Below are 11,695 nucleotides of genomic sequence, written 5' to 3' on the forward strand. Positions count from 1 at the left end.
GGAGAGCACGGAGGCGGAAGAGGCAGACGAGGAGGAGGAGGAGGAGGAGTAGGAGGAGGGTGATCAGGACCTCGGGGAAGGCAATCAGCCTGGCGATGAACCCATGCCCCCCACAAGACTGGAAAAACCCCGTGGGAGTTACGCAACTGCAAAACTCTTGCGTCAGCAACTCATAAATGAACGCTTTGCATGAAATTGCATTGCTGACAGTTACAGTTCTGGAAAGACAACACTTGCAGTTGCAAAACGTTTCACCCTTGCCTAGCCTGGCCATTGTTTTCCAACAATTGTATTCATGTTTTACCTTACCATACGTTATTACAAATTATTATATTACACTGCACAACAATTGTACAACTCAATAAAAAAATTTAATAATTGAACACTTTTTTGATTTTTAAAATGTAACCTCCCCACCCCACCAAACGGTCAAACAATAAATTTAAAAAACAGCAATAACAACAGATTAAAACCAATAATAACACCCCTCTCCCTACCTGCGGCCACGCTTCCCTCCAGGTCCTCTACCCTGCCGTGTCTTAGCCCCCCATTTGAATCTCCAGGTAGCGAGACGAGGCGGAGGTGCAGCGGGCAACGTCAAGGCTTCCTGCTATGGGGGAGGTGGCGGTGGCAGGATCGGCTCGGGGGGTGGTGGCGGGGAAGACGTTCCTGCGGAAACGACTTCTGAGCCAGAAGGGCATTCTTCCTCCTGACTCGCATCTGTGCTGGTGGTTGGTGGGATGGCACCTTGGGGTGCAGTGGCGTCTCCCACCAGTCTCGCATGCCGCAAGGCATGGATGGCGGCGGTCTGCTCACGCATCTCCCGGATCATCTGCTGCATATCCTCCGATATGCGAGCGGACATCCGGGACATGTTCTCCGTGTACACATCAAACGCTTGGAGGAGGTCACGACTTATCTCGACACTCCATACACAGTCTGCTCAAGCCCTCAATCCGATCTGCCAGCGGAGGCATGTGCTGACCTCGTTGACTCGACCTCCGTGGGGTCGGCGTGAGCACTAAACGCCTTGGCGTCGCCGGCTGCAAGCCGCTTGGTCCCGCTACTTCTTCTGTCAAAGACAACGATGAAGAAGTGGCCGCAGGTATGACTTCCAGTTGGATGGAAGGGGCATCTTCCTCCCTTTCCATAACATTCTCCTCCTCCTCTGGTTCTGGTTCTGATGTGTCAGACTCTTCGGTACCCGTGGTGATTATTACCTGTAGGGGGGAAGGTGCGACCTCCCTCTGCACCATCGGAGTTGTGGGACCTGCAAAACACAATTGAGCTTATTAGAACAGAAGAGATTCTTGCGCTGCGCTGGCATACGTAGGAGGAGCAGCACCACTACAATAAATGTGACCGAGAGACGTTACTACATCATATGGTAGTAGCAGGTCTCCAGCTGTCCTGGTTAACCCTTGCCACTGGACCAAGACCTAGCTCTGTCAAGCCCGTGCGGTGGCTGGTGTGCAACGGCCACATGTTAAAAAAATCCACGCACAGGCATCTTCCACCCTTGAGGATGTAGTTCGGGTCCTTCATTGAAACACCTGTGAACTCATTTTTTGTAGCGTGGAAGCAAGTCATCCTCGTTTCGAGGGACCACCTATGATGATGATATGGTAGTACATCTATGTGGAATTCACTGCCCCAGAGAGCTGTGGAGGCTGGATCGATCGGAGATAGACAGAATAAGTGAGTGAAGGTTTATGGGGAGTAGGCAGGGAAGTGGAGCTGAGCCCTACATCAGATCAGCCATGATCTTATCAAATGGTGGAGCAGGCTCGAGGGGCCAGTTGGCCTGCTCCTGCACCTATTTTTTATGTCCTTATGTTGTTAACCTGAGAGTAGAACAGAAGCTGCATGCACAAGATAAAAGTTGTGGGTAATATATTGGCATGGATAGAGGATTGGCTAACAAACAGAAAACAGAGAGTCGGGATAAATGGGTCATTCTCGGGTTGGCAATCAGTAACTAGTGGGATGCCACAGGGATCAGTGCTGGGACCCCAACAATTTACAATCTATATTAACGATTTGGAGGAAAGGACCGAGAGTAACGTAGCCAAGTTTGCCGACGATACAAAGATGGGAGGAAAAGCAATGAGCGAGAACACAAAAAATCTGCAAAAGGATATAGACAGGCCAAGTGAGTGGGCAAAAATTTGGCAGATTGAATATAATGTTGGAAAGTGTGAGGTCATGCACTTTGGCAGAAAAAAATCAAAGAGCAAGTTATTATTTAAATGGAGAAAGTTTGCAAAGTGCTGCAGTACAGCAGGACCTGGGGGTCCTGGTGCATGAAACACAAAAGGTTATTATGCAGGTACAGCAAGTGATCAGGAAGGCCAATGGAATCTTGGCCTTTATTGCAAAGGGGATGGAGTATAAAAGCAGGGAAGTCTTGCTACAGTTATACAGGGTATTGGTGAGGCCACACCTGGAATACTGCGTGCAGTTTTGGTTTCCATATTTACGAAAGGATACACTTCCTTTGGAAGCAGTTCAGAGAAGGTTCACAAGGTTGATTCCGGAGATGAGGGGGTTGACTTATGAGGAAAGGTTGAGTAGGTTGGGCCACTACTCATTGGAATTCAGAAGAATGAGATGTGATCATACCGAAACATATAAGATTATGAGGGGGCTTGACAAGGTGGATGCAGGGTGGATGTTTCCACTGATAGGGGAGGCTAGAACTAGGAGGCATAATCTTAGAATAAGGGGCCACCCATTTAAAACTGAGATGAGAAATTTCTTCTTTCAGCGGGTTGTGGATCTGTGGAATTCGCTGCCTCAGAGAGCTGTGGAAGCTGGGACATTGAATAAATTTAAGATAGAAATGGTCAGTTTCTTAAGCGATAAGGGAATAAGGGGTTATGGAGAGCGGACAGGGAAGTGGAGCAAAGTCCATGATCGGATCAGCCATAATCGTATTAAATGGCAGAGCAGACTCGAGGGGCAGTATGGCCTACTCCTGCTCCTATTTCTTATGTTCTTATAACATGACATCATTCATATATGAATTGCCGTTACATTACTTTGAATTAACACTGCTTTACACATTACTCACGTGATACAAGGAAGGGCTCTGGCTCACCACAGATGGGGGCCGAGCGATTGTGACTGCCAACCAGAGCCACAGCGCGTTCCTCAAGGTCGGTCTGAGCTGGGCAGGGCCTCCTCCTGTGCGCCTGCACTCAGCTCGATCCTCAGATATCTTCTTCTGCAAACGTGACAAGAGCATGGCATAAGCTAATTGACTAGTAATATAATGGAAAGACAACAGTTTCCAACGTTATATGCTAATAGGGTTTGTATCCACAATTGATGCATGGTTATAACAAAGATCTTGTTTAGGATCCAATGCTTGACACAAACATCTCGACTACAATCTCCATTAAAGGGCCCCCGGGGGTGGTGTGAATCAAGATAGTTGGTGAATTCAGCAATGACAGGAGCTAATGTCCCAAAGTGACCCAGGGCAGACAGTGAGCAAGGGCAGCTCTGCCCCAGTACAGGCTGGCTGGGTCATTGTGTAAGTGACAGCAGCCAGAGGGACTGACACAGTCTGGGTAAAATTGTCTCTGACAATTGCTGCTATCGTGTAGTACAGGTCTTGCAGGCCGGGACCATGCAGGCCTGGAGCCATTATTTGGAGCAGCGTGTGGCGGTATACCACTGCAGGAAGCAGCGCATTCTGCTGCAGGAGGGCGACGGCTACGAAGCCAGGTCGCTGACTGCAGTGTGGGCAGGCACAGCAGGAGGGGTGAAAGAGCGGCAAGAGTCCGTAGAGGGAAGTGACCAGAGCCCAGGAGAGCGTGAATCTGGGGCCCAGGAGAGGCGAGGGTCTAGGGGCAGCACGGGCCAGCCCAAACTGCGATATGTGCGCGCGCTCGGTCTGTGCAGCAGACCTGGTCTCCAGTTAGTCTTGGGTAAACCTTGCCACTGGACCAAGACCTAGCTCTGACATGCCCGTGTGGTGGCTGATGTGCAACCACACGTTAAAAAATCTTCCACTCCTCACGATGTAGTTCGGGATCTCAAATATTAGGTCCTTCATTGAAACGCCTGTGACCTCATCCCTTTTTTGGCATGGAAGCAAGTCATCCTCGCTTTGAGGGACTGGCTATGATGATGATGATGATGATGAAGAAAGGTGACCGGACACCTCAGCACTCAGTCGTGCTCCATCCACCAACGTAACCCAAAAGGAGACGATGCCAAAATAAACTTAAAAAGGCGCAGGTTCCAAGCCCTGTCCAGATCTTAGCATGGAATATATGCAAGAATAAGCTTAATTTCAATCGGGGAGATTTACATATTATGTGGATCAATACAACTTAAAATCTATTTCATACTTACTCTTGCCGAAGCAACCAGGCTGTTCCAGCGCTTGCGGCACTGGTTGGACCCCTTCGCCTCGAGACCACGTCGGCGATCTCGCCCCAAATCTTCCTGTCGACCCAGGGTGGAGGTTTCCCACACCCACCCTGGGTTAATTGGGCCCACCGGGAGTGCACCTCCTGGACGAGGGCCTCGTTCTGTTCGTCGGAGAAGGGTTTGGCCCTCCTCCTCCCCTCCACATCCTGGCCACTCTCCGCCAACTCGTGCTTCAGGTTGAATATGATGATTTAAGATTATGATATGTTATTATATTATAATATATAATTATATAATTAACAATTAATAATTAGTCATCTCCTCTGTCTGTCTGTGTCTCTCTCTCTCAATTTCTCTTCTCTGGCTCTCCTCTCCTCTCACTCCCCCTTTGCCTTCTGCCCATGCATGGATGGCCCCTGACCTCACGAATCGCGGGAAAACATGTTTACAAAAAAAAACGCATGCGCAGAAGGCTGTTACTAGGGAAGCCTTGCCATCCACATCGCTAAGGCCCAATCCACATTGCTGGGCTATCGCCGGGGGAAAAAGCCGAAAGTCGCGATCCGAAAAATGGGTGATGTTCCAATGATCCTGAAAGCTGAAACATCGCTAAGGCTGGAACATCGGCCATTTTTTGGGCCCTAGCGATCTAAGTGGAAAATCGAGCCCACATTGTTACTCAGTGTATTCTCTCATTTTCCTCATCTGCTTACCTGCTCCAGAAGGATAAAGTTTTCTACCAGTTTATCCAGATTTGCTGCATGAGTCACTTTCTTCATTTTCTTGTTTGTGTTGCTAGGCTTTCACAAAATCCTGAAATTGTGACTTAGATTAGTCCTCAAAATTCTAAGTAATTTTGTCTCTAAGTTCGTTTTCCTAAATGCATTGAATGAATTAATTTCTTGAATTTGTAAAGATAATATGGATAAATAAGTATATATTTCCTGTATCGTTCAGTTTTCTAATAGCCCAAATGTCCTGTTTTTCTCAATCTCTCTCCTCGCCTTACTTTACAACTCAAGTTATCGTAAAAGTTCTTCTACTTAAGCAATTTATTTAATTAAGCTAGTCAGTATATTGGATCCATTCTTTTTCACGCCCCTAGACTTAACTGTCCCTCGGTGATATTTTTCTAACCCTGTTTTTTTCTCTCCTTAAGACAACTTATATTTACATTACTCCAGTATCATTTCTATCTACAATTCCCACTCTCTCTCCCCTCAGGGATAGTTTTCCATCTCAAACTGCCCAGTCAGATGGCATTTTATCAACTCCCCCTCTGTAGCCCCTCGGGATAGTTTTCCATCTCTAACCCCCTCTATCCCGGGTTATCTCTCTCTCTCTATCTATCTCTATCCCAGCTTATCTCTCTCTCTCACGCTCTCTCTCTCTCTCTCTCTCTCTAGCCAAGGTTATCTCTCTCTCTCTCTCTTTCTCTATCCCAGGTTATATCTCTCTCTCTCTCTATACCAGGTTATATCTCTCTATCCCAGGTTATCTCTCTCTATCCCGGGTTATCTCTCTCTCTATCCTGGGTTATCTCCCCTCTCTATCTCTCTCTCTATCTATCCCGGGTTATCTCTCTCTCTCTATCCCAGGTTATCTCTCTCTCTCTCTATCCCAGGTTATCTCTCTCTCTCTCTCTCTCTCTATCTATCCCGGGTTATCGCTCTCTCTTTCTCTCTCTATCCCAGGTTATCTCTTACTATCCCAAGTTATATCTCTCTCTATCCCGGGTTATCTCTCTCTCTATCCTGGGTTATCTCCCCCTCTCTATCTCTCTCTCTATCTATCCCGGGTTATCTTTCTCTCTCTATCCCAGGTTATCTCTCTCTATCCCAGGTTATCTCTCTCTCTCTCTATCCCAGCTTATCTCTCTCTCTCTATCTATCTATCCCAGGTTATCTCTCTCTCTATATATCCCAGGTTATATTTCTCTCTCTCTCTCTCTCTCTCTCTCTCTATCCCAGGTTATCTCTCTCTCTATTCCGGGTTATCTCCCTCTCTCTCTCTCTCTCTCTCTCTATCCCAGGTTATCTCTCTCTCTATCCGAGGTTATATCTCTCTCTCTCTATCTATCTATCTAACTATCTATCTATCCCGGGTTATCGCTCTCTCTCTCTCCCTCTATCCCGGGTTATCTCTCTCTCTCTCTCTCTCTCTATCCCGGGTTATCTCTCTCTCTCTCTATCCCAGGTTATCTCTCTCTCTCTCTATCCCGGGTTATCTCTCTTAATCCCGGGTTATCTCTCTCTCTATCTCGGGTTATATTTCTTTCTCTATCTCTCAATCCCAGGTTATCTCTCTCTATTCTGGATTATATCTCTCTCTCTATTCCTATCCCGGGTTATCTTTCTCTCTCTCTGATACGTCCTTACTATAAAGTATAAATGCACACAAGGTCCATGCTTGAGAGAAGGTCAGTCTGTGACCTGTCCTTTATTTCTTAGCACTCAAGTGATGAAGGCGGGTGGAGCTTCCCCTTTTATACCTGAAGGTCCAGGTTAGGAGTGACTCCCACCTAGTGGTCATTGTTCTCACAGTGTACAATTTAGGTCAGATTATACATGGGTTACAATGCTGGTTGAATACATGACACTCTCTATCCCAGGTTATCACTCTCTCTCTCTATCCCGGGTTATCTCTCTCTCTCTCTCTCTCTCTATCTATCCCGGGTTATCTCTCCCTCTCTCTCTCTATCCCAGGTTATCTCCCTCTCTCTCCCTCTATCCCAGGTTGTCACTCTCAATCCCGGGTTATCTCTTTCTCTCTCTCTATCCTGGGTTGCCTCTCTCTCTCTCTCTCTGTCTCTCTCTATCCCGGGTTATCTCTCTCTCTCTCTCTCTGTATCTTGGGTTATCTCTCTCTCTCTATCTATCCCAGGTTATCTTTCTCTCTCTCTATCCCGGGTTATCTCTCTCTCTCTATCCCGGGTTATCTCTCTCTCTCTCTCTCTATCTATCCCAGGATACCTCTCTCTCTCTCTCTATCTATCTATCCCGGGTTATCTCTCTCTCTCTCTCTCTATCCCGGGTTATCTCTCTCTCTCTCTCTTTCTCTCTATCTATCTATCCCGGGTTTTATCTCTCTCTCTCTATCTATCCCGGATTATCTCTCTCTCTCTCTCTATCTCTCTATTCCAGGTTATCTCTCTCTCTATTCCGGGTTATCTCTCTCTCTCTCTCTCTCTCTCTCTATCCCAGGTTATCGCTCTCTCTCTTTCTCAATCCCGGGTTATCTCTCTTTCTCTCGCTCTATCCCGGGTTATCTCTCTCACTATCCCAGGTTATATCTTCTCTCTCTATCCAGGGTTATTTCTCTCTCTCTCTCTCGCTTTCTCGCTATATCCCGGGTAATATCTCTCTCTATCTCGGGTTATATCTCTCTCTCTGTCATGTATTCAACCAGCATTGTAACCCATGTATAATCTGACCTAAGTTGTACACTGTGAGAACAATTACCACTAGGTGGTGAACTTGTGGGAGACACTCCTAACCTGGACTTGCAGATATAAAAGGGGAAGCTCCACCCACTTCCATCACTTGAGTGCTATGGAATAAAGGATAGGTCACGGACTGACCTTCTCTCAAGCATGGGCCTTGTGTGCATTTATACTGTATGGTAACGACGTATCACTCTCTATCTCTCAATCCCGGGTTATCTCTCTCTCTCTCTCTATCCCAGGTTATCTCTCTATCTATCCCAGGTTGTATCTCTCTCTCTCTATCGATCTATCCCGGGTTATCGCTCTCTCTCTCTCTCTCTCTCTCTCGCTCTATCCTGGGTTATCTCTCTCTCTCTCTCTCTGCCGAGTTATCTTTCTCTCTCTCTATCCGGTTATCTCTCTCTCTCTATCCCGGGTTATCTCTCTCTCTCTAGCCCGGGTTATATCTCTCTCTCTCTCTCTCTCTATCCCGGGTTACCTCTTTCTCTCTCTCTCAATCCCGGGTTATCTCTCTTTCTCTCTCTCTATCCCGGGTTATCTCTCTCTATTCCGGGTTATCTTTCTCTCTCTATCTATCCCGGGTTATCTTTCTCTCTCTCTCTATCTCTATCCCGGGTTATCTCTCTCTCTCTCTCTATCCCGCGTTCTCTCTCTCTCTCTATCCCGCGTTCTCTCTCTCTCTCTCTATCCCGCGTTCTCTCTCTCTCTCTCTCTATCCTGCGTTCTCTCTCTCTCTCTCTCTCTATCCTGCGTTCTCTCTCTCTCTCTCTCTCTATCCTGCGTTCTCTCTCTCTCTCTCTCTCTATCCCGGGTTATCTCTCTCTCTCTCTCTCTATCCCGCGTTCTCTCTCTCTCTCTCTCTCAATCTATCCCGGGTTATCTCTCTCTCTCTCTCTCTATCCCGGGTTATCTCTCTCTCTCTCTCTCTCTATCCCGGGTTATCTCTCTCTATCCCGGGTTATCTCTCTCTCTCTCTATCCCGGGTTATCTCTCTCTCTCTCTCTCTCTATCCCGCGTTCTCTCTCTCTCTCTCTCTCTCAATCTATCCCGGGTTATCTCTCTCTCTCTCAATCTATCCCGGGTTATCTCTCTCTCTCTCTCTCTATCCCGGGTTATCTCTCTCTCTCTCTCTCTATCCCGGGTTATCTCTCTCTCTCTCTCTCTCTCTATCCCGGGTTCTCTCTCTCTCTCTCTCTCTCTCTATCCCGGGTTCTCTCTCTCTCTCTCTCTCTCTCTCTCTATCCCGGGTTCTCTCTCTCTCTCTCTCTCTCTCTCTATCCCGGGTTCTCTCTCTCTCTCTCTCTATCCCGGGTTCTCTCTCTCTCTCTCTCTATCCCGGGTTCTCTCTCTCTCTCACTCTCTCTCTCTATCCCGGGTTCTCTCTCTCTCTCTCTCTCTCTCTCTTTATCCCGGGTTCTCTCTCTCTCTCTCTCTCTCTCTCTCTATCCCGGGTTCTCTCTCTCTCTCTCTCTATCCCGGGTTATCTCTCTCTCTCTCTCTATCCCGGGTTATCTCTCTCTCTCTCTCTATCCCGGGTTATCTCTCTCTCTCTCTCTCTATCCCGGGTTATCTCTCTCTCTCTCTCTCTATCCCGGGTTATCTCTCTCTCTCTCTCTCTATCCCGGGTTATCTCTCTCTCTCTCTGTCTCTATCCTGGGTTATATATCTCTCTCTCTGTCTCTATCCTGGGTTATATATCTCTCTCTCTCTCTCTATCCTGGGTTATATATCTCTCTCTCTCTCTCTATCTCTATCCTGGGTTATATCTCTCTCTCTCTCTATCCTGGGTTATATCTCTCTCTCTCTCTATCCTGGGTTATATCTCTCTCTCTCTCTCTCTCTCTCTATCCTGGGTTATATCTCTCTCTCTATCCCGGGTTATCTCTCTCTCTCCCTCTATCCCGGGTTACCTCTCTCTCTCCCTCTCTCTCTATCCCGGGTTATCTCTCTCTCTCTCTCTATCCCGGGTTCTCTCTCTCTATCCCGGGTTATCTCTCTCTCTCTCTCTCTATCTCGGGTTATATCTCTCTCTCTCTATCCCGGGTTATCTCTCTCTCTCTCTCTCTCTATCCCGGGTTATCTCTCTCTCTCTCTCTATCCCGGGTTATCTCTCTCTCTCTCTCTATCCCGGGTTATCTCTCTCTCTCTCTCTCTCTATCCTGGGTTATCGCTCTCTCTCTCTCTCTCTATCCCGGGTTATCTCTCTCTCTCTCTCTCTCTATCCCGGGTTATCTCTCTCTCTCTCTCTATCCCGGGTTATCTCTCTCTCTCTCTCTCTCTCTATCCCGGGTTATCTCTCTCTCTCTCTATCCTGGGTTATCTCTCTCTCTCTCTCTCTATCCCAAGTTATCTCTCTCTCTCTCTATCCCGGGTTATCTCCCTCTCTCTCTCTCTCTCTCTCTACCCGGGTTATCTCTCTCTCTCTCTATCTGTCCCGGGTTTTATCTCACTCTCTCCATCTATCCCGGGTTATCGCTCCTTCTCTATCTATCTATCTATCCTGGGTTATCTCTCTCTCTCTCTCTCTAGCCTTGGTTATCTCTCTCTCTCTCTCGCTCCCGGGTTATATCTCATTCTCTCTCCCTCTATCCCGGGATATTTCTCGGGTGACGGAGTGGGACTAGCTGAGGTGCTCTTGCAGAGAGCCGGCACTGTCGAATGGCCTCCTTCTATGCTGTAACCATTTCATGATTCTCTATCTCTATTTATCCCGGTGTTTTTTTCACCTCCCCTTGTGTTGACCCGCGTTTCAACGTTATCAGGTGCCTTTTCAAGTATGGTGAAATAGATTTTTGATATAAGACTTGCATTTATATCGCACCTTTTGCCACGTCAGGACGACCCAAACCGCCTCGCAGCCAATGAAGCACTTTTTCTGAAGTGAAGTCAGTGTTGTTGCAACCTGGGAAAGGCGGCAGTCGATTTGCACACAGCAAGCTCCCACACACCACGCTGTGATCGTGAGCGGAGAGCGTGTTCCAGTGTTAGCCCCGGGCTGAGGGACTGACTGACCCCGGGCTGAGAGACTGACTGACCCCGGGCTGAGGGACTGACTGACCCCGGGCTGGGTGTTTCCCCGGGCTGAGGGACTGACTGACTGACCCAGGGCTGGGTGTTTCCCCGGGCTGAGGGACTGACTGACCCCAGGCTGAGGGACTGACTGACCCCGGGCTGAGTGAGGGACTGACCGCGGGCTGGGTGTTTCCCCGGGCTGAGGGATTGACTGACCCCGGGCTGAGTGAGGGACTGACCCCGGGCTGGGTGTTTCCCCGGGCTGAGGGACTGACTGACCCCAGGCTGAGGGACTGACTGACCCCGGGCTGAGTGAGGGACTGACCCCGGGCTGGGTGTTTCTCTGGGCTGAGGGACTGACTGACCCCGGGCTGGGGCACTGACTGCTCGCCCTCACTCACTATCCCCGCCCTCACAGACTGCCCTCACTCATTATCCCCGCCCTCACGAACTGCCCTTACTCATAATCCCCGCCCTCACTCACTATCCCCGCCCTCATTGACTGCCTTCACTCACTATCCCCGACCTCACGGACTGCCCTCGCTCACTATCCCCGCCCTCACTCACTAACCCCACCCTCATGGACTACCCTCACTCACTATCCCTGCCCTCACTCACTATCCCCACCCTCACGGACTGCCTCACTCACTATCCCTGCCCTCACTCACTATCCCTGCCCTCACTCACTATCCCTGCCCTCACGGACTGCCCTCACTCACTATCCCCGCCCTCACAGATGCCCTCACTCACTATCCCTGCCCTCACTCACTATCCCTGCCCTCACTCACTATCCCCGCCCTCACGGACTGCCCTCACTCACTATCCCCGCCCTCAGGGACTGCCCTCACTCACTAT

At 48.8% G+C, this 11,695-nt stretch overlaps 1 protein-coding gene across 4 annotated transcripts in view; it reads right to left on the reverse strand.

The window, feature by feature from the left end:
• Positions 1-11,272, reverse strand: part of LOC139261944 (coiled-coil domain-containing protein 152) — a 270,445-nt gene extending 259,173 nt beyond the window's left edge. For 3 of the 4 annotated variants that reach the window (XM_070877128.1, XM_070877124.1, XM_070877115.1), the window contains exons 1-2: positions 10,650-11,272; positions 5,097-5,196 (exon numbers count right to left, since the gene is read on the reverse strand). In XM_070877128.1, the coding sequence (XP_070733229.1) occupies positions 5,097-5,162 (66 nt within the window). In that variant the 5' untranslated portion in view covers positions 5,163-5,196; positions 10,650-11,272. Of the gene's footprint in view, positions 1-5,096; positions 5,197-6,761; positions 6,816-10,649 lie in introns of those variants that run through there. The other variant, XM_070877121.1, reaches the window with a different exon arrangement.
• Between the last annotated feature and the right edge of the window lie 423 nt (positions 11,273-11,695).

The sequence above is a fragment of the Pristiophorus japonicus genome, chromosome 1 (assembly GCF_044704955.1).
Source record: "Pristiophorus japonicus isolate sPriJap1 chromosome 1, sPriJap1.hap1, whole genome shotgun sequence".
In the NCBI taxonomy this organism is placed as follows: domain Eukaryota; kingdom Metazoa; phylum Chordata; class Chondrichthyes; family Pristiophoridae; genus Pristiophorus; species Pristiophorus japonicus.